The sequence below is a fragment of the Gopherus flavomarginatus genome, chromosome 8, assembly GCF_025201925.1.
Source record: "Gopherus flavomarginatus isolate rGopFla2 chromosome 8, rGopFla2.mat.asm, whole genome shotgun sequence".
NCBI classification, from domain to species: domain Eukaryota; kingdom Metazoa; phylum Chordata; order Testudines; family Testudinidae; genus Gopherus; species Gopherus flavomarginatus.
Genome location: NC_066624.1, coordinates 39,939,844 through 39,963,161, shown reverse-complemented (window position 1 = coordinate 39,963,161; position 23,318 = coordinate 39,939,844). Strand labels below are relative to the sequence as shown.

The window sequence follows — 23,318 nt, the reverse complement described above, 5'->3', positions numbered from 1 at the left end:
TGCTGGGCCCAGCTTCCGCCAATCACCCGCAGCTTTAAGGGGATCTAGCATGTTACTGGATGAACTTGCTGCCATTCCGACGTGCTGTCTCGGGGTTGGCTGAGAGGACGAGATCCCGCCCTTCTCGGGACGCGTCGGGAGGGGGAAAGACTCGCCGCTGCCATGGTAACGACAGACGCTGCGCTGGGGTCGGCTCCCGGGGAGCGCAGCAGCCGCTGGAAACCGCCAGGTATCGGGCCTGGGAACCGAGGGGCCAGCACGCCGGGGGGGAGTCAGGGAGTGGGAGGGACCCCCGGGGGTTGGGACGGGGAGCGCGGGGGGCCAGGGCGGGGGTCTCCCCGGGAAGCGGGCGGGGACAGGAGCGCGGGGGGTGACGCTGTTGGGGCCAAGACCCGCGGGAGGGCTTGAGGCGGGAGCTGGGGAGAGGAGGGGGAAGGCCCGGGGCAAGCCCATTGCGAAGGCGTCGGGAGGTGTGACAGAGACCTGGCTCGGGTCGAGCAAAACCCCTATAGTACAAGGGGCATCGGCCGTATCGAGCCACTTGGCCCCCGTCACCGCCTCCGCAGCCCGTGGCTGCCAGGGCCCCTGGGCTCAGTCGCTGGGAAAGACCCTGAAAGCATGTGCCTGCAATATCGCCCGTGCTACCCCTTTTACTCAGGCTCCTGGTTGCTTGCTCCATCATGTGCGGATCCCGTTCCCCCGGGGGTGGGATTTTCCCCAACATCCTCTGCATTGGGGCATAACGTCTCGCCCCCCCCCCTCACCCGAGCCCCTCTGTGTGCTCTGGAGTCAAAGGTGTGAGCAGGGGTGAGGTCCATAACCTTTGTCCTGTGCAGACGGCTCTGATAGGAGGTGCTGTAGCAAACTTGGAACTATATAGCTTAGACAGTTGACAGCGCGTGGTTTGAAGGTCTTTGGGAGAAGAAAGAGCAAGATTAGGGTAGTGGGGCAGATGCCTGTGCCTCAGCCTTGGCCCTGGAGCAGGGGTAAAGAAAGAAATGTATTTGAAATGGGACCTAGCAAGAGCAAAAATGGGACAATGTCCCTAAGAAAAACAGGAGATACACCAAATGCCCAAGCCTATGAGAAATGGAGTAGTCCCAGAATCAGCCAGAGAAAGTGGTCTCTTTCCAACCAACCCCACCATCCACCATACATATTGAGAAGTCTTCTAGAGACCTTTGAAATAAAAAGAAGCATCTCTGAAAGGGATAGAAAAGTTACCCAGAGGCCTTGTCTACACTCATATTTTCCTTTAAATTTCCCACTGAAGCATTACTACTATTTCAGCTCCAGCACTGCAATGTAGTACAGCACTAGTCGGGACACAGGGGGAAATGACACACAAAACAACACAACTATTGTTAATGCACAATCCCAATTGTTCTTATGCTGGTGTTATCCCAGTGCATCAACTACCTATGGTTCCATTTCCCTGTGTAGACGCAGCTGGTGAGACCTAATCCTAAACTCTTTCTACAAGCATTACACAGAATAATTTTGTTGTTCTTCCATCAATTGTCCTTTTCCTAGGATATAAGGCTATATCTATAAGAACAATTGGGATTGTGCATCAACAATAGTTGTGTTGTTTTGTGTGTCATTTCCCCCTGTGTCCCGACTAGTGCTGTACTGCATTGTTGTAGTTGCATTGCCCTTTGAGTACCAATCCCACAGTTCATGGCACAGCTAACTAAAGCAAAAACTTATGGGAGATTTTGAAAGACCTTCTGAGATCCTAAGGGGATTCTAGGAGAAGAGGACAAACAGTCATTGTTCACCTCCTAAGTAGAGCCCTGCAAAGCTGTGGCTATTCACAGACCATGTTTTCAGATCGCGGATCAGATGTGGATAAAATTTTTGTATCCGTGCAGGGTTCTACTCATAAAGTTTAGAGCTGGAGGCTTAGAGAATCAGAGAGTTTGGAAAATGCTAAGTATTTCATCTTCCATAAGATCATCTTTATTATTTTATGTTATTTTATTGTTTTTAGGAACCATATAACTTTATTAATACTATCAAGTGATTATATCTCAAAATAATTATATATAAATAAAAACAACTGAGAAGTCAGTCATCTCCTTATCACAAAAAGCCTTCACCAGATGACATCAAACAGAACAAACAAACTCACCAACATTCACAATAAGTTATAAGACCATATAATTTAGCAATTTTCTCACATCCATAACATCTCCATAACAGAGGTTGACATCTTCTGTTATACAGGGATAGCTGAAATTTAACCCCAATTCTGTAAGGTGTTCAGATGCTTCTGTGATCAATAGAAAAAAAAGAGGTTAGGGCACGAGCCTACAACTGGGAACACCTAGGTTCAAGTCACTGTTCAACCGCAGCCTTCCTGCATGACCTTGGACAAGTTGCTTAGTCTTTCTATGTCTCAGTGCCCCATGTGTAAAATGGGGATAATAGCGCTTCCTTAGCTCACAAGGGTTTTGTTAGGATAACTACATTAAAGAATATGAGGTATACAGATTTTTTCCTTTTACCCCCGTTGGTCTGTCTGTATCCATCCGCTGTGTCTTCTCTTATACTTAGATTGTAAACTCTTTGGGGCAGAGACTGTCTCTTTGATCTCGGTTTGTATAGCATGTAGCACAATGTGGTTCTGACCCATGAGTGGGGTTCCTTGGGGCCACAATAATAATAAAGAATGAGGCAATAGGGGCTAGATAAGTACCTTAGAAAGTTTTCTAAGTATCTTGTGTCATAAACAGTGGGATTGGCATGTGAGTTTCTGACCAGAAATGATCACATCTAGAAAACAAAGTGCTTTTGTATTGTTATTTAAAAAAACATGGAAAAAGCAATTGTTCTTTCTTCAGCTGTTATGTTTGTTTCTGTACACAGGTGAGCAGTAGATATGGATCTAGACAGCGTTTCCTCATTCTCTTCTCTGCAAGCTCTTGCTAAACTGCTTGCTGACCATCAGGAAGAAGACAGTGATGACAGTGACTTCGGGGTGAGTACCTGACAAGAAATAAAGAATCCTGTAGTCCAATGGGGTCAAATGCAGGTCAGGTAGAAAATGCTGCAACTCCCATGGGAGTAAAAAGTTCAAGGGCCTGATTCTCCTCTCTCTTGCTGGTTTTATGTTGGTATAACTCCATTGACCTCTATGGAGTGATTTTAATTTTCACCAGTGCAAGTAAAAAGAGAATCAAACCTCAGAAATCTTTTCAGGTGCGCTAGACTGATTGAAACAGGAGGAAAATTATTGCAGGGTGCATTCTACAGAGAGAGAAAAGAAGAAATAGTAGGAGAGCTCATGGCCTGGGAACAGGAGAGAAATTGAATGCTCTAATCAAAAGGAAATGAAAACATGTATCTGAAATAGCCTCAAATGCAGACTTAGCCCTCCCTTTCCCCACAGTCTCCTATAGATGAAGGCATTTACTCCTAGAGACAAATGGCTTCATAGGAAGGGATACAAAGATGCAGTGCAGCTTGAGAGTAAAGCCTGTGATAATTGAGGAGACTGAATGTACTGATTGTGTGTGTCTCTGAAACATTTTAGAGATAGAGATAACTGATCATTCAAGTGCAATAGATATTGTTGGAGGGGATAGAATTGGGAGAGGTGAGTAAGCATTGCAAGATGAAATATTTGGAAACAATGATTAAGAAGAGAAACATCTTTGCATTCTTTTATCTCAAATCATTGTGGGACTAGATGACAGTCGTGGCATCTGGAAAGTGTACTCTGTGCCCATACTATACTATTGTCACTGTTGTTGGTATTTTCTGAGTGTGTGTATCAGGGGAGTTATGTGTCTGGCCCTGTTTGGCCGCAGCAGGAGTCTTCACAACTCTTTTAAAAGTCTGATAGTATCATGTACGTGTTCTGTTGTGGCATAAATAAAAATGACAAATATCTCAGTCCTCCTTCATGACATCGCATCCCCTACAGGAGCCAACTGGCTGGCCTTAGAACTTTCTTGTATAGTAGTCTGCATTTGGCGTTGGATGCAAGTCCATGAAGATCCACCTTCAGTAGCGGGAGGATATGAATCCTTCACTCTTCCTAACCATCCCTCAGTTCTTCTATATCTGCCTTTGAAAGTTATTTTTACGACTTAACATTTTGTCAGAAAATAAATCTCAATCATTTGTTTATGTCTTATTAATAAAATGAATAACACCTCAGTCCCAGCAATGGAAAATTGCCCTCAGTGATACCCATGAAGTCTGTGTCAGTCTTCTTGTATGCCATGTAGCTGTAGCCATGTTGGTCCCAGAATATTAGAGAGACAAGGTGGGCGAGGTAATATCTTTTATTGGATCAACTTCAATAAAAGATATTACCTCACCCATTCGTCAATCTTCTTGGTAATTTGGAATCTTTGTTTTGATTTATTTTAATGTCCTCTGTGTGTGAGGTGCTTTTATCAAACCAAGACATATTTTTATATACATAGCAATGCTGCACACTGACTGCCTATTAGCATTATAGTGATTCATCATTTAAAATAAATGCTATTGCCTTGCATGGCCGTTGGCGTTAAAAAGATTGTAAATGCTATGATGGGACTACATGTAGTACACAGAACTGGTATGCAGCATTGTCATGGCAGGCAAAGTGGGGCAGTTTTCTCAAGTGCCCTATAGGAAAGATCCCTCGGATGCTAGTACTTGTGGCTATAAAGCTGTAGTTATGTAATTCTTGTTTAAATGCAGCACATTAAGGCCATGGTCTCAAGGGTGAGAATGAGGAGGGACGTGTTACATAGTGGTCAGAGCACAAGACTGACACAAGACTTTTCATTATTGCCGTTGACTTGGACAAATAATTTAACTTTTCTGTGCCTCATTTCTCCATCTCTAAAATGGGGATGATAATAATGCTCACAGGAAAGTTGTGAAAATATAATGTTTGTAAAGCATTCTGATATAGGTAGCTATTGCAGATATTCTCTGTTGAACAGTGCTCTGTAAATACAAAGCATTATTGCTATTAATTGTTTATTATTATTACTGATGTGGGCAATGGGAACATTCATTTCAGCTGTATTTGGCTTTTTTTAGTCACGTTCTTCTTCTGTTAGCACTGTGGGGCCTGGGAATATCGGACCAGCAAAGAAAGCAGAGCCCACAGGTAAGTTGAGTTGTAATCGAATGGTGTCAGCAAAGACATGGATCCACCATTACACTACCATAATAAAACAGCTGTAATAGCAGCTGTCTCTGACACAGCTTGTCTCAGCTATGACCGAAGGTGGTTGCTTTCCTCTTTGTTGAGAGGGGAACAATAATTTGGCCTACTAAACCCAGGGTTGTGAGTTCAATCCTTGAGGGGGCCATTTAGGGACCTGGGGTAAAAATCTGTCTAGGTATTGGTCCTGGTTTGAGCAGGGGATTGGACTGGATGACCTCCTGAGGTCCCGTCCAACCTTGATATTCTATGATATTTGAGGAGGGATAGCTCAGCCGTTTGAGCATTAGGCCGCTAAATCCAGGGTTGTGAGTTCAATCCTTGAGGGGGCCACTTAGGGCTCTGGGGCAAAATCAGTACTTGGTCCTGCTAGTGAAGGCAGGGGGCTAGGCTAGGCTAGGCTACAATGACCTTTCCAAGGTCCCTTCCACTTCTAGGAGATAGGATATCTCCATTTATTTGAGGGGAGGGATAGCTCAGTGGTTTGAGCATTGGCCTGCTAAACCCAGGGTTCTGAGCTCAGCCCTAGAGGGGAGCATTTAGGGATCTGGGGCAAAAATCTGTGTGGGGATTGGTCCTGCTTTGAGCAGGGGTTTGGACTAGATGACCTCCTGAGGTCCCTTCCAACTCTGATATTCTATGATTTTACATGGCACTTTTTAACCTGAAGGGTTGAAACACTTTATAAACTCTGTACATACAGTGCCACTGAAATGTAGCATCTCTGAGATGGAACATGTCAGCCACAGAAGACAGCACACTCCTGTTATGGGGCATGGGGAAATATTGGCAAATGTCTATTCTTACAAAAAGTGCTACGGAATCTTTAATGCTCACACAAAGCAGACAAGAGCTTGGTTTTTAGAGCTCATCTTCACATAATAAACTGTATGGGACTCAGTTTATCCACCCAATAAGGAAGAGAAGCTACTACCTGACCATGAAACCATAGACACCTTCCTCAACCCCCCCCCAACCCATTTAGGAAAAAGTTTGAAAGAAGAACTAAGCTTTATTATGTTCCCTGAAAATCACCAGACTCAAACTGTGCCAGAGCAAGGGGAAAGGAAATTCCACCCGTCATCGAACATGCTGCCCCCAGTCCTCAGTTGGGAAATTGGAAATTGCAGCAAAAGTGCTGATAACTCCAGTGGTCACATGTAAAGAGAGAGACAGCTAGAACCTAAGCCCTGCAGGGCCTTAAGCATTAGTGTCAACACCTTGAATTGCATCCAGAAAAAAAAAAAAAGCCAGGGCAGTCTTTGCAGAATCCTTCCTGCTGCTAACACTGTCAGATAGTTGGGCAGCTGCATTATCCACCAGCTGTAACATTTGTATAGTCTTCAAGAGTGGCCTAATAGCAGTGAGTCATTCCAGAAGTCACAATGACACGGAGAACTACAGTGAGAGCTGTGTCCAAAAGAAACAGTCGCAAATATAACAAAGATACTTTTCAATGCTGTTTCTGCTTAGGAATCCAGAAGCAATCAAGGAGCCAAAAGAACCCCAACCTGTATACTGGATGAAGGGAAGACACATCCCCTCAATAACAGGGGGTAGATACCATCCCTGCCATATTCGCTATATGCTTTTTCCCAGTGTACATCATCACCTTTGTTTTGCACGTCCCCAGTGATTTATGAAAAGGACCACGATATATTGTGCTGTTTACAAATGAGAGGAGAAAGGGGATCACTTTACAAATCATTTCTGCTCACTTAAAATCCTATTTGGAGATGTCTCAGTATCCCATAATCCCTTTAGATTTCACCCATCCCAATTTGAGGAATGTCTGATGTTATGTGACGTGGAGCAGAATATTCCCTGACTTGTTCCATACAGGATGGGTAAAGGAGAGTGAGGTTTGTGGACATAAAAAAACTCCTCCTTTTCTAAATCTCCACTTAGACTGTGGCCAGGTAGATCCTAGGGAGACTAGGAATACCTTGAAATACCTTGTATCACACAGCCACACCATGGTTAAACAAAGACAGACCTAGAAGCTGACAGTATCAAATTCTCTCTTTCACCCCCTCTCCTAGTCACCCCTGATGTGAAGTCTGGAAATAGTAAAGATATCTGGAATACAGAAGAGGTGCCAGAAGGATCAGAGTTTGATGATATCTGGGATCCAAGGGAACAGCCAGAGTAAGTGTAACAGAGCTAAAACTATGTTCATGGGTTTTGTGTAGCTGAAATACAAGCATGTTCTATGTAGCATATATATTGTGTTTAGAACAAAACACGCACTACTGAAAAGCTTGTGTCATGGAAGGGAAGAAGGGATGTATAGTAGGGGTAGATTTCACAGCAATGTAAGCCCAGGGTTAGCGCGGCTTGAATCAGCTGACCCATGTTAGGGAACCTTGGGCTTTGAGCATCTACATTGTATTTTAACCCTGTGTTAAGTATTTTCTAATCAGTGCTTGAACCTTGGGCTCTATCATCCACATTGCAGCGTACAGACCCAAGTCAAAGTAACCATATACCAGAGTTCTTAACTCCCCCAGCTCTAGAACTGTGGTGCAGTGTGGGAAAACTTTACTGCCCATTCTGCACATTACCAGGAAGCATCTTGCTTTGCAAAAGGCTTGATCAGTTTGCTCTCCATTGCAAACCCAGGAGTCTCTCTGATAGTATTCTTGCAGATCAGTGATCTGAACAGAATGGGTTAACACTAACCGAAGATGCTGCTGTTTGCAAAGTGTGAGTGGCTTCCGTTTTCAGTATAGTAGATTGTAGACTGTTGGAATGGGAAGGCCTAATGAAATTGTCCCATGGAATTGTGGGATACTGACTCCCAGGACCTGAGTCAAGTGGAGCTGTGTCTACACTGCCGAGTAATAAGGCTCAGACCTTGGGTCCTGGCTTAACTCAAGTTTGGACCCTTCAGCCCTGCAGGGTCTTGGGGCCCTGGGTCCGAGCCCTGGATTAGCGCAATTGCAGTGTAGATGCAAGGGAGGTTAGGTTTGTGCCCAGGCTCAAGCCCGGGTTTACGTTGCAGTGTAGACATATCCTGATGAGCTTTGCCTCCAAAGCAGCAACAATTAAAAAATGACTTTAATCTCTTCTGTGGAGGAGACCTTTTAATCTCATTACTGAAATTTGGAGTCTATTATTCCTGTTATAAGATTATTCCCTGTGTCAGATGCTTGTATAAAGTAGGATTAGGAGGGAAAGGAGGCCATTGCCAGAATATATTTGCCTTCATACATGCCAAGTTTGTATACAATATTACTGAATGTACTTGCTGCTTTTGTGACAGTAAGTGAGAGTTCCATTCTTTTGATAATGCTGTACTATATGGGAGCTGGGGTTGAATTTATATTTCAGAGAATTAAGTGCTTTAGAGGCAAATACCTGCTGTCCGAGAAGTATTTTACAGTCAATGTTACTTTTCTAATGGATTGCATTCAGTCAGAGATGGATTGTAAGAGGTCAGCATAAAAATAGTAATAGACATCTTCCTTCTCCACCTCAAATAAATCATTCTTAAGTAGATGCTGTCACGTAGTTTAGGTTGTGAAGTGCTCTGATGTGATCTGGAAAATTCTCTAGCTCCAAGGGGCCAGATAATCCAAAAGGCAGCCTTTACATTTATCACCACAAAATATTGCACCCTGAGGGCCAGATCCTCAGTTGGTGTAAATTGGGGTAGTTTAACTGAAGTCAACAGAGCTACATAGTATATATCTGATTGAAGATCTGGCTCATAATTTCCACTTTTCTCTGTGCATAAATACAATTAGCCACTCAGTTGCCTGATCTAGAAACTAGGCTGAGTTTTCCCCTTTAAAATTAGACCTTAAAAATGAACCTTTTTGACAGCCCTCTGTGTAGCCTCCACTTATGTGCCCACATACACTTGTGCGCACATTTTTATTTAAAACTATGACTTTTATTATCCTGTTAAGGTAAGGTAAATCTGTCCAATGCTGATATGAACCAAACTCTCTGGACCCATTCAGTCTCTACTGAAGGATGTGCAGCTTTTCTCTAGCCCTGAGCATTACGTACTGTGTAGCACAGATCAAATGAGTATAAATCTTTGTAATAGTTCAAATTAATGCATGGAAAAAGCTGTGAAAGGTAAATCTAGAGCTATTATTAGACAGATTTTATGTTGACTGAGAGACTAGAATTGTGTTACATGCATGCATGACTGCTGGAGATGAGAAAAAAAAAGGGCTTCTTTCCATACAACTTTTCAACAGTCTAGAGAAATTGCTCTATTTATTTTGCTCAATTTACTAAGAGTGTTACATGTTCTAAATACAATCTTCAGTTGTGTTTCCTCATTCATTAAAGAACAACAGAAAGAGAACATAGAATTCCAGATTTTGCTGCATTCTGAATTAGACAGACTGATTTGGAGAGAAAAAAAATCAATGTATGTAAAATGGAATATCATTAAAATTAGCAGAGAAAGCTATGTTGTTTTTGAGCTCCAGGAGCCAAAATGATGGACAGGAAGTTCTTTGCAAAAGAATTATTTAACTGCATCCTTTTCAAATTTTTCCCCCAGGGGGCTATCTAGGAGATAAATATCACATCCACATGGTTCAGTTTCCAGCCCCAGTGTCTTATTCCCTGGTCCTGCAAAGGTGGGTTGTGCTGTTGAGGCAGCATGCCCAGCATCTGGTGACAAGTGAAGGGTGACTCATTGTTCAAAATGAGCCCTCCAGCCAACTATGAGAAACAGTGAGGGTTATGAATAGAGTCCAAAGCCAGGTGTCCCTTTGAAGGGCATCTAAAATGGAGGAAAATGGGGAATCCTAAGAGTGCCAGCAGAGATAAAAGGACCTATATTCCCAGAAGAAACAATATTATACTCTTCTCCTGCCCTCCCTTAACATGGAGATTCATACAGGGTTTGATGACCAGTTTTGTCTCTGCTAGGTATGAGATTTTATTCAAGCAGCAGGTAGGAGCGGAGGACATCTTCCTGGGGATGAGCAGAAAGAACCCTTCCACAGCCTGTTGCGAGGACATGCTGGTGAGCATGACCCACATCTCCAGTTGCTTCTTCCCCTTTCCTCACTGTCTCCTTCAATGTAGCACATACCTACACAGCAGCTCTATTACTGTCCTTGGGACTATGCAGGATCTGCTAAGTAGATTTCAGTGAATCTGCCATTGCCACTGACCTGTACTAACCTGAGTAGTCATGCAGCTCCTTGAGAGCCAGGTATATTCAGAAAATACACAACCTGCCCAGTTCTATGGGCCAGGTTCAGACCTGGTATAAGTGGATGTAGGTCCAACTGGATGTTGCACCCACTTACCTATGACCTTGTGTGGTTGGGTTTTTTTTTAACACTTGAATAAACTCACTGAAGCAATAGTGCAGTTAATGAATAGACTGTCGTAGCCAGATTGTGGGTGGCAGACCAATTAGTCAGAGCCATAGTCACGAGACAGGAATCAGCTGCGTCAGGTTACCGGGAGGTCAGAAGCAGGATACAAACTGGAGATCAGCAGCCACAAGTCAGATGCCAAGAGTCAAGCCAGGCTAAGTTGCCAGAAGAGCAGGAACAGGATGGAACCCAGTTGTTCAGGCAACTTCCCATTCCTGCTGCTGGCTTAAATAGGGCCACAGGGCCAATCAGCTGCTCTGGGACTTCACTAGTCAGTGCTCAGGGGCAGAGCCTCATACTCGGGCTGGACTTCATGCAGCGCAGGTAGGCTACTGTTAGCAGGCTGCCAGCGGGAGAGTTGGAGTGTGGCTGCTCCCATGAACCTTGTGGGTCATGGCACTGCATGAAGTGGTGAATGTTACAACATTGTGACAGTCCTCAAAGTCACATGTATCTGAGCATCTCCCCTTATTATGACCTCCCTCATCTGCAAAATTCATGTGTATTTTATTCTAGTTGGTACAAGGTGCTCCGGGCCTTTACGTGACTGCAAAAGATCTTTCACGTAGGCTTTCAACTATGGATTTCTGTAAAGGATAGGGGTATCTGCAGACTTCATGAAACCATTGAAAGAAATTACTACTTCATCTTTCTTCTGATAGAAATCACCTCTGCAAAATGCTGGCTCTGATCTTCTATAGACTATAGTACTGCAAAGCTCATCCCAGTCTCCAGTGCATCCCCCTGCCATTACCTCTCCCACCCTTTTGTCTTACCTGTACCTGTCTTTTCAGATTAAAATCAAACTGCCAGATACAAAGTCCTCAGACGTTACACTTGACATTCAGGACAAGATTCTTGACCTTCGAACCCCAAAAAAGTAAGCGAAGCAGCATTGTTATAAGTTCTCTCTCTAATGGAATTTAACAAAGGTTTCAGGGGAATGATCAGCAGCATGCAAAGGTGTTGATGCAGATGTGATTATTTAATTGCAAAGAAAAAATACAGATAGATGGAAACGCAGCCATTATTAATCTGTTAGATTAATAGTGGCCTAGGTTTGGGGCCCTGTAGCGAAGCGAGACGCACTGGTGCAGCACCTCACGCTGGTCATCTTGGGAATTAGCTCTTGTCCAGCCCAGAGTCTTGCCTACCTTAAGGGCCCTGTGTCTCTCCCAGACCCCAGTACCCCTTTACCCCAGGTTTCTGCCCCACAGTATCCCCACACTCTGGGTCTTCCCTCCTAGGGGAACCCCCAATCCTCTACACCCACCACACCTCAGTGGTGACTGCCAGTCATCATCTAACCCCCATTCACTGGGGTAGACTGCAGGGTAATGGCCACTCATCATTGGCAAAGGAGGTTTGGGTCTGCTGCCTTCCCCTGAAGCCCAGTACTTCTCTAGCCTTTGCTATCAGGCCACAGCCTGGGAGATCACCAGGCCTCAGCTCCCTAGCACTGCTCTGTCAATGGTACCCTTTGCTCCTTCAGGCAACTAAGTCAGTCTCTCTCAAACACTAGGAAAAGACTGTCTGTCTTCTCCCCAGGAGTCCTTCTTATACTGGCCCAGCCAAGCACTGATTGGCTGCCTCAAGCCCACCCATGATTGACTCCCCAGGACAGCCCTTTCCCAGGGCTGTTTTAACCCCTTCAAGGTCAGAGCAGGGTGACCACCTCACTACAGGCCTGTAACAGGGTTCCATATCCCCCTCCAATTCCTGGGGCCCGCTTGCTGCCCCCAATAAGGCTCAGAGAGGCTTCAGGGTTGTGAAACACCTGTGTCTTTGTTTATATAAGGTTCTCCCACCACCAGTGTCTATCTATACAAGTCTTGCAGGATTAGTCACCTCCTTTACAGGCAGCCACCTCCAGCTCCCTCCCTGATCTGACAGCTCCCTCCCTACCTTTTGGCTCCCTCCCAGCCTTTATAGCTCTTGGCTTGTCAAACCAGCAGGTGCTGCCAATCCTCAGGCCAGCATCAGGCCTTTTCCATCAGCCCCAATCTGCTTCCCCTGACTGGAGCTTACTGGGCAGAGGCTATTTAGGTGCTTTTGCACCAGCACCCTGCTACAAGGCCCCTAAAACTAACCTCTCTGGAGACCTCTATAATCCTTCTCTGTCAAGGATAGCCTTAAAACAGCAAACCTATGGGCCAAAATTGTAGTCCTCTAAAACTGGGCTTACAGTTCTGAATGCCTACTTAGTTATTTGGCCACAAATGCCACGTGTACATGCATACAGCTGTGCACACACAAAGATGGAGGGCCATCTGCAAGTGAATCCAAGAGGTGTGATCTGGATTAAGGCCAGAAGAAGGTTGTCTCTAATAGGCTAACTATATAATACCACATAAAGGGCCAGCTTCATATCCTTCCAAAAGCATTTTAAGCTCTGCATAACCTTTATATACAGAGATCAGATGTTTTTCCTATCTTCCACCAACAGGTTAAGTGTTTTGGGTATCTATGATTAGTAGGTTGAACATATACACCCAGATCATATTCTTCACTATTGAAAAGATCCAAACAGCCCCAGTGTTTATTTTTAAGTTGATGCACAAATACACAGAGCTTCAAAGCACATATTTTAATAAATACTAAAGAAAAACTTTATTTTAAACATTAAAAATATAGGAATTGCCACACTGGAAACAAAAGTCCATAGGGCCTTCTGAGCACTGATCAGTCCCACTGAAGTCAATATAGTTATACCAGGGATGAATTTAAGCAAAAGACCTATGAATACTGGAAGGTCACACTAAATTAATTTGGCCACCAAATTTTCCCTTCTGAAATGCAACACTAGCCTTTGGAAGTGATGTCAGTCAAAAAGAAGGAGAAATGCATATTAAGCCAGCAACCACTGGTTAGGCAAAAACTCCTAGTTGCAAAATCAGACTCTTAGTATACACTGCAGATATAGGGAAACCTCAACATGCTGCTTCTCTTGTGATCCAGTTTCTTTGCTGAGTCAGAGATTTGCCATATCTTCTTTGCTTCTAGACATTGCAGGTCCCGAGTCCAAAAAATAAAGAGATTTTCAGTAAATCTAAAAGCTGTATGGGGCACTATCTGAACTAGTGTTGATTTCTCAAGTGTAGGTGCAATTCCTTGCACTATGAAAGAAAGTAAGATTTTCGGTCCTATAGAGAATCATAAACTTTAAGGTCAGAAGGGACCATTATGATCATCTAGTCTGACCTGCACAATGCAGGCAACAGAATCTCACCCACCCACTCCTGTATCAAAACCCTAACCTATGTCTGAGCTATTGAAGTCCTCAAATAGTGGTTTGAAGACTTCAGGTGCAGAGAATCCTCCAGTAAGTGACCCGTGCCCCACACTGCAGAAGAAAGCATAAAACCCCCAAGGCCTCTGCCAATCTGCCCTGGAGGAAAATTCCTTCCCGACCCCAAATATAGCAATCAGCTAAACCCTGAGCATGTGGACAAGACTCACCAGACACCCAGGAAAGAATTCTCTGTAGTAACTCGGATCCCACCCCATCTCACATCACATCACAGGCCATTGGGCATATTTACCACTAATAGTCAAATATCAATTAATTGCCAAAATTAGGCTATCCCATCATACAATCCTGTCCATAAATTTATCAAGCCTAGACTTGCCCCCTCTGCTCCCCTTGGAAGGCTGTTCCAGAACTTCACTCCTCTGATGGTTAGAAACCTTCGTTTAATTTCAAGTCTAAACTTCCTGATGGCCAGTTAGTACCCATTTGTTCTTGGGTCCACATTGGAACTGAGCTTAAATAATTCCTCTCCCTCCCTGGTATTTATCCCTCTGATATATTTATAGAGAGCAATCATATCTCCCCTCAGCCTTCTTTTGGTTAGACCAGGGGTTGGCAACCTTTCAAAAGTGGTGTGCCCAGTTTTCATTTATTCACTCGAATTTAAGGTTTCGTGTGCCAGTAATACATTTTAACATTTTTAGAAGGTCTCGCTCTATAAATCTATATTATATAACTAAACTATTGTTGTATGTAAAGAAAATAAGGTTTTAAAAATGTTTAAGAAGCTTCATTTAATATTAAATTAAAATGCAGAGCCCCCTGGACCGATGGCCAGGACCCAGGCAGTGTGAGTGCCACTGAAAATCAGCTCACTTGCCGCCTTCGGCACACGTGCCATAGGTTGCCTACCCTTGGGTTAGGCTAAACAAGCCAAGCTCTTCGAATCTCCTTTCATAAGACAGGTTTTCCATTCCTCAGATCATCCTAGGAGCCCTTCTCTGTACCTGTTCCAGTTTGAATTCATCCTTCTTAAACATGGGAGACCAGAATTGCACACACTATTCCAGATGAGGTCTCACCAGTGCCTTGTATAACGGTACTAGCACCTCCTTACCTCTACTGGAAATATCTCGCCTGATGCATCCCAAGACCGCATTAGCTTTTTTCACAGCCATATCACATTGGCGGCTCATAGTCACCCTGTGATCAACCAATACTACGAGGTCTTTTTCCTCCTCTGTTACTTCCAACTGATGCGTCCCCAGCTTATAACAAAAATTCTTGTTATTAATCCCTAAGTGCATAACCTTGCAGTTTTCACTATTAAATTTCATCTTATTACTATTACTCCAGTTTACAAGATCATCCAGATCTTCCCGTATGATATCCCAGTCCTTCTCTGTGTTAGCAATACCTACCAGCTTTGTGTCATCCGCAAACATTATTAGCACATTCCCACTTTTTGTGCCAAGGTCAGTAATAAAAAGATTAACTAAGATTGGTCCCAAAACCAGTCCCTGAGGAACTCCACTAGTAACCTCTCTCTCGCCTGACAATTCGCCTTTCAGTATGACCCATTGTTGTCTCCCCTTTAACCAGTTCCTTATCCATCTTTCAGTTTTCATATTGATCCCCATCTTTTCCAATTTAGCTAATAATTCCCCATGTGGAACCATATCAAATGCCTTACTGAAATCAAGGTACATTAAATTCACTGCATTTTCTTTGTCAAAGAAATCTGTTACCTTCTCAAAGAAGGAGATCAGGTTGGTTTGGCACAATCTACCTTTTGTAAAACCATGTTGTATTTTGTCCCAATTACCGTTGACCTCAAGGTCCTTAATTACTTTCTCCTTCAAAAATTTTTTCAAGACTTTGCATACTACAGATGTCAAACTAACAGGCCTGTAATTACCCAGATCACTTATTTTTCCTTTCTTAATAATAGCAACTATGTTAGCAATTCTCCAATTATACGGTACAATCCCTGAGTTTACAGATTCATTAAAATTCTTGGTAATGGTCTTGCAATTTCATGTGCCAGTTCCTTTAATATTCTTGGATGAAGATTATCTGGGCCCCCCAATTTAGTCCCATTAAGATGTTCAAGTTTGGCTTATACCTCGGATGTGGTAATATCTACCTCCATATCCTCATTCCCATTTGTTATCCTACTATTATCCCTAAGCTTCTCATTAGCCTCATTAAAGACTGAGGCAAAGTATTTGTTTAGATATTGGGCCATGCCTAGATTATCCTTAACCTTCACTCCATCCTCAGTGTTTAGTGGTCCCACTTCTTCTTTCTTTGTTTTCTTCTTATTTAAATGGCTATAGAACCTTTTACTATTGGTTTTAATTCCCTTTGCAAGCTCCAACTCTACATGGCTTTTGGCCTTTCTCACTTTATCCTTACATGTTCTGACCTCAATAAGGTAGCTTTCCTTGCTGATCACTCCCATCTCCCACTCCTTGTAGGCTTTCTACTTTTTCATAATCACCTCTCTGAGATGCTTGCTCATCCATCTTGGTCTACAGTTCCTGCCTATGAATTTTTCCCTTTCTTGGGATGCAGGCTTCTGATAGTTTCTGCAACTTTGACTTGAAGTAATTCCAGGCCTCCTCTGCCTTTAGAGCCACAAGTTCTTCAGTCCAATCCACTTCCCTAACTGCAAATGCTGGACACAGCTGAGGAGGGGGAGCACAAAGGAACTGTGCGCAGCAATCTGGTCCCAGGGCTGCTTCTGTGTCAGTCCACTGTGAAGCTGCTTTAGGCTGCTCTGAACTATGCCAGCTCCCAATGGCCCATTTCAGCAGCCAGGGCACAGGGAATTCAGACTACACCCCTCTGCCAGCGACCCCTACTAGAGCAGAGGGCCAGGAGGGGCATGATGTAGAACCAACATGACTTAGAGCATAGTTTAGAGCTGCCATGAGACTGTGCTGACTCTATGTCAGCCAAGGATTCCCCCACGCTTGGAGCAATCCTTGGCTAGCCAGATCCCCTGGGTTCAAGGTCTCTTGTGTCATTGGGGTGGCCAAAGCCTTTAATCAGGATTTTCCTATTATTTTTCCTTCATTGGGGAAGTTAGGTTACTGCTCCCTGTGCTACATTTTCTTCAAACACATGTTCAGACTCTATGCATTATTCAGATTTTTACCACTGTGACACCATTAGTGATTTGTCTCATTCTCACTCTGCATCTGAAATGCACCACTATGCAGCAGCAAGAGCTGTGAGAAGCCCAACAATCCATCACTGGAAATCTTTGTCAGAGCACAAAGCCAAGAGCATGTTGAGAGAGAACCAGATTTGGAATTATTCGAGAGCCCAGTGGGGCAGATCCCCAGTAGTTCAGTGAGTCCCACCACCTCACACTGTCTAAATTAACGTGGCCCATCACATTCTGGTTTCTGAATAGCAAACACTAGCCTGGTGCTAGTAATTTGCATTCTCTTCTCTAATGCCTACTTAGGACTGGGACTGAAAAATCCCGTTTCCTGTTTTCTAGGAAGCTGCTACTGCATCTCCCCCACCCTGTGGACAGCAAGAATGGCAAAGCTTGCTTCATTTCAGAAAAGGAGACCCTGGAAGTCACCTTGAGGATGAAAAGAGAGTTTGACTTCATCAACTTTGCCTGAGGGAAATGGGGAATATTTTCAAACAGTGATCTATAAGGCTACCTGATTGATAGCCAAACGTTGGCCTGTTCCCCTTGGGAATGGTTCAGGAAGGATCGATCCTTCCACTGCAGTTCCTGGTTGTGCTGTTAGGCAGTGTGATGAACCACCCCTTATATCTGTTGGAGGTGAATAGGAATCAGAGGTGTCTGAGCAAGTATAGTATAGTATTTCTATCTCTGTGCAATTCTGTCTCTGAGCTTGGGATCCCAGCCTTACCATATAAATTCTCAGAACCTCTGAATTTTCTCTGAACTCATCTTGGTGTGTGAGTGTGACCCAGAACACCAGCTGTAATAGCCAATGGAACAGGACTGCGAGACACTTTTTCTGCCTCTTAGATAAAATTCTGCAGAGATCATAGATGGAGATGATCCCATCTTTAGCCTCTCCTGGAACTCTACTGTTTGTTGTACGGGGTTCCCAGGTTAAACTTGATCTTCTCCTGTTAAATAGCACTCATCGTTGCATATCTCAGAAAGGAGATGCCCATGAGTATGTGTTCTGGAATAGCAGCCATGGATCTGATCCAAAACCCATTGAAGTCAATGGAAACACTCCTATTGACTTCACTGAGCTTTGGATTAGGCCTTAGATGGTGGTGCATCACTTGGTCCAGAGGGCAGGACCAAGACCAGAAATATATATTTGGTTTGAATTATTTGTCACTGAGTTGCTGCTGTTAATGTGATGCTATAGTCTACACTCTATGAATAATTAAAATGTTACTCCTACTCTAACTAAAATGCTTGCATTGATACCTTTTTGGGGAGATCGGGCCCTGAAACCAAAACATATAATGACTGGGAAAAAATGGGACAAACTTACTCAGTAATGGGACAAACTTACTTGGTCAGTTTGGTTTCCAAATCATGTAAAGCGCCATCATACCGAGGTTCAGTTTTAATTTATAGATAGGTTGATTCATTATAACAGTGTGCATATTTGTAAAGTACCATTACATTTAAAAATGTAAGTAATTTCAATAAACAGATTTGAAATATGCATAAAGATATAAAAAATACTGAGGAAAGTCATGCAGTTGGCATTAATGCATTTAATTTGGGAGTATTTTGATGAGAACGGGACTGAAAATACTCCACCGGGTAAGATACAGTATACATTCTATGTCTCAGATTTAGAAGGCCTCTTCATAGCATCTGTTCCAAATAGGAAAACTGGCCAATCTGCAGTATTTAAATATATATTTTCACGTATACTATATGTGCAAAAATGTCATTATTTATAGAACAAATACACGGAAAATATATGGTGTCTTTATGGCTGATGCCACGTTGTAAACCCTCAGTTATTCTATTCCTCCACTTAGGCCAGGAATGGAGATGAAGATGGAATGGTGGTGTTAAACCATCTGTGCTTCCTGTGTTCTGGGGCTTTGCAAGGGGCCTACCTGATGCCCAGGCAAGCTAGAGCAGCCTCGGGGCTCCTCTAATTTAAAGTCTGCTTACCATGGTCCACGAGAATCTGAGAAGAGTTGATTATAAATTATTTGGGACAGAGAGTGTCTTTTTGTTCTGTGTTTGTTCAGTGCCTAGCACAGTAGGCCCTAGTTCATGAGAGGGGCTCCTAGGCAGTATTGCAATACAGATAAATAATAACACTGTAGTGCTCTCTGGCTACACCTCCAATTACCCTCCAAATGCCCTCTCCCTGAGCAGCTGGGAGTGAGCTAGCACAGAACGCTTATTTCAGCTCTCCACTTGCCGCGTAGGCCTTCTGTGCTATAGAGGGCCATTTCCACCAACTTCAAGGCCCCTTGGAGTAGTCAGGATAATGTAGCATGCACTTTGTTCTGACTGTTGAACCTCTTGGCTTTCAAGAACAGTTTACTGAATTGTGTGGTGCAGTGTTAGCTACGCACCCTGCTGTGCCTCTGCCTCTACCCTCATCTGTCTGATTAAACGGGAAGTACATGCTGTATTAATTGTGCCGATCTCCTCCTACCTCTACCTCTCTCCAAAGTGGGTTCCTCTGTATAGCCCTGGAGTACCTTCCAGAGACACAGTGGTGTGTACTCAAGAAACACTCCTTCCTTCACTAGCAGCCAGATCAATAAATCCTTGTAACACTCTGCATATGTGCGCTGGAGTTAATCATCCAAGAAGCAAACAGGTATCTACTCCATGATTAGAGTGGAGAGAGGACAAACTGGACCTGGGCTTTGATGGATTGGATATGTTTAACAACCAAGATCTTGTAATCAGTTTAACAATACAATGTCTTGGGGCTGCATGAAAGTGGAGGAAGGAGATTGACTGTCTCCGCTGTGACTAGTGCCCATGCAGCTAATTTCATGACAGGTTGTAAAGGGGAGATGGATCCCTCACGATGGAGATGACACTGTCAATGATCTCTCATGAGAAGCATTTTCTGTTGGATCGATGACAATTTGCAACCTTCAGTGTATGTCTCTATTAGGCTGCGTCACATCCTAGGAGAAACCTAAGTGTGTCAAGGCATTTCAAACACTGCCTTTATATTGGTCCCTGTGCTGAAAGCCGTGTAACAGTACCCACTGCTATCGTGTTAATGATCTGTCTGGAAAACAAAGGAAAATTGCAGTTTAGAGCATCTTAACTTCTGGCAAGGCCTAAGGGCCTCCTGAATTTCTATTTGCCAGAGGACTTCAATAAATCACACCAGGCACTGGCTCCAACTCTGAGAATCAGTGCACAAGGAGATTGTGCTGGTGTATGAGAAAGCTGAGCTCATTATTTCTGTCTGAGTGTATACAGGCCACTGCTGCCAGAAGTTAACAGCACTGGCCCTTCTTGGAAAAAAGCTAGCATTGTGGTCATTTGACAAAACGATGCTACCTCTGTTACATAATAAGAATTGCATTTATGATAGGGCTGTAAAGCGATTTAAAAAATGAATCGCGAGTAATCGCACTATTAAACAATAATAGAATACATATGTTTTCTACATTTTCAAATATATTGATTTCAATTACAACACAGAATACAAAGTGTACAGTGCTCACTTAATGTTTATTTTTGATTATAAGTATATGCACTGTAAAAAAACCAAAGAAATTTATTTCAGAGACGCACTGAAGAGCCTCCAGACAATAAAGGCTATTTGGTCACTGCTACCATAGGACAGAGTTGAACCAGTGGTGTCTGAAGGCATCAAGTTCTACTTAAATAATTGATTTACAGGTATATTTGTTATTAATAACCTCTTGGAAGAGCAAGACTGCTTTCAAATCCATGAGGTGAATCTGTGTTTTTATTTGCTTTATTGGTAATAGAATAGATCCCTATTTGTCTGGAGGCTTCTGTGTACAGTTTATCGTCCCAATCAAGTGCATTCCCTAATTCTGAACAGAAACTACTTGAAGTGGCTCTCAAATTCTCACACCCCTCCCATCAAGGGTGACAGAAGCCTGCCACTGAAGGGATTTTTCCACAAATTGAGCTGAAATGCAGTTGGACTGGAGGGACAGAGGTGCTGCCAAGTCTCTGAGAACTCTTGGGCTGCTGTCTGCCTGAAGGAGTTAACTTTAAGCAAGGGCATTATCAAATTTTGCTTTACTTAACCAGCACCTGCAGAGATCTTTCAGAAGGGACACAAAGCACCATTTGCCTCTAGAACATCACAGCAACTTACTACTTCATCACCTGCAGGCATTGGCATCATCATTAACCAAAATTACCAGCCCAGTCAAACAGCAGCACTAACCACTAAGTATCATCAAGCTTTATTTGGCTGCTTGAGAAAATTAAGACTATAAGAGTTGCCATATTGGGTCAGATCATGGTCTATCTTGCCCAGCATCCTGTCTTGAACAGTGGTCCGTACCAGAGCTCAGGATTAAGTGTGTCTGTGAAAGAGTGTAGTACAGTGTACCATTAAGGGACAGGCTGGAGCCTACAACCAAAACAGTGTGGATATAATCCTGGAGGCCCTTGCCCACCCTGGGGCTGGGCTATTTAAACAGGAATAGGAAGCTAAGTGAGAAGAAGGGACTAGAAGCCACGCAGGCTGTAGTGGTTGCTGTCTCAGGCTCCTGGAGACTTGACTGATCAAGGTCAGAGATTTTTTTTGTGGACTAATTTAAGTTTGGGAGTGCTGAACCAGGGTCCTAAGGTGAGGGCTTTATGAACTGTGGTTAAAACTGTTCCTTCCCTGAGACTTTATTAAAGAGGAGAGACTTATATTCTTAGTTTGTATTCTGTTTCCCTTTGCCTGGACCCTTTTAAGTGAATTTATTGGTGCCCCAATTGGGGAACTTAAGGTGGGGCACACTCATAGTGCCACACCTGACTGCAAGAGGGCATGTAGGGATGGCACATGCCTTTTCTTTTCTTTTCTTTTCTTTTCTTTCTCCTCCCACACTCTCAGGTGCATAGGGCAGCTGCCAGTTTCTGCCATTTATTTCATCTTGTGCTGGTCTGTTCAGGCTTCTGAGTGTCATTCTGATGGATTTAGTTTTTTTCTCTGTTGTTCTGCTAATATTTCTTTAGGTTGCCCTCTGTTTCTCTTCCCAGATGGTGTCCATATTATTGTTTGACATGGAAGTCATGTTGGTGATATCTTAAAGCATGTCCTAAATATGTCCAGAATTGTCTTCTTACTACAGTTGATGCTTTAGGGTATGTCTACACTATGATATTAGGTTGATTTTATAGAAGTCGATCTTTAGAAAGTGATTTTTTACAGTCGATCGTGTATGTCCCAACTAAGTGCACTAGGTCAGTGGAGTGTGTCCGACTCACAGAGTGATGCACTGTGGGTAGCTATCCCACAGTCCCCGCTGCCCACTCGGATTCTGGGTTAAGTTCCCAATGCCTGATGGAGCAAAAATATTGTCACGTGTGGTTTTGGGTTCATGTTATCAGTCTCCCCTCCCTCGCTCCCTCCCTCCCTCCTTGAAAGCAACGGCAAACAATCATTTTGCACCTTTTTTCCTGGGTTACCCGTGCAGATGCCATAGCATGGCAAGCATGGAGCCCGCTTAGCTCACCACTGCTGTAAACACCTCACACATTATCCTGCAGTATGTGCAGAACCTGGCTAGGAGACGCCAGCACGAGGACAATTGTGAGGAGAACATGGATACAGACGTTCCTGAAAGCACGGGATGTGGCAATTGGGACATCATGGCAGTAGTGGGGCAGGTTGATACAGTGAAATGCCGATTCTGGGCCCGGCAAACAAGCACAGACTGGTGGGACTGCATAGTGTTGCACGAATGGGATGATTCCCAGTGGCTGCGAAACTTTTGCATGCAGAAGGTCACTTTCATGGAACTGTGTGAGTTGCTTTCTCCCGCCCTGAAGTGCAGGAATACCAAGATGAGACCTGCCCTGACAGTTGAGAAGTGACTGGCGATAGCCCTGTGGAAGCTTGCAAGCCTGACTGCTACTAGTCAGTCAGGAATCAATTCGGAGTGGGCAAATCTACTGTGGGGGCTGCTGTGATCCAAGTAGCGAAGGCAATCAGTAACCTTCTGCTAGCAAGGGTAATGACTCTGGGAAATGTGCAGGTCATGTGGATGGCTTTGCTGCAATGGGGTTCCCTAACTGTGGTAGGGCGATAGATGGGATTCATATCCCTATTTTGGAACCGGACCACCTTACCAACCAGTACATAAACAGCAAGGGGTACTTCTCAATGGTGCTGCAAGCACTAGTGGATCACAAGGGACATTTCACCGACATCAACATGAGATGTCTGGAAAAGGTGCATGATGCTCGCATCTTTAGGAACTCCGGGCTGTTCAAACAGCTGCAAGAAGGGACTTACTTCTCAGACCAGAAAATTACTTTTGGGGAATGTTGAAATGCCAATAGTTATCCTTGGGGACCCAGCCTACCTCTTACTCCAAT

General features: G+C 43.8%; 1 protein-coding gene across 1 annotated transcript; it reads left to right on the top strand.

Moving 5' to 3' along the window:
- The first annotated feature begins 143 nt into the window (after positions 1-143).
- DNAAF6 (dynein axonemal assembly factor 6) lies at positions 144-18,971 on the top strand. The gene is made up of 7 exons (XM_050965754.1): positions 144-229; positions 2,872-2,983; positions 5,047-5,116; positions 7,216-7,321; positions 10,073-10,169; positions 11,325-11,410; positions 17,295-18,971. The coding sequence occupies exons 2-7, from the start codon at positions 2,885-2,887 to the stop codon at positions 17,422-17,424; spliced, it is 588 nt and encodes a 195-aa protein (XP_050821711.1). The 5' UTR covers positions 144-229; positions 2,872-2,884; the 3' UTR covers positions 17,425-18,971.
- Positions 18,972-23,318: the final 4,347 nt, after the last annotated feature.

Bases quoted from the DNA above. Each gene is read 5' to 3' on its own strand.
- DNAAF6 (XM_050965754.1), top strand. From the start codon at position 2,885: ATGGATCTAGACAGCGTTTCCTCATTCTCTTCTCTGCAAGCTCTTGCT. The intron at 5,117-7,215 runs GTAAGTTGAGTT...CCCCTCTCCTAG, and splicing joins AAAGAAAGCAGAGCCCACAG to TCACCCCTGATGTGAAGTCT. The intron at 7,322-10,072 runs GTAAGTGTAACA...TGTCTCTGCTAG, and splicing joins GATCCAAGGGAACAGCCAGA to GTATGAGATTTTATTCAAGC.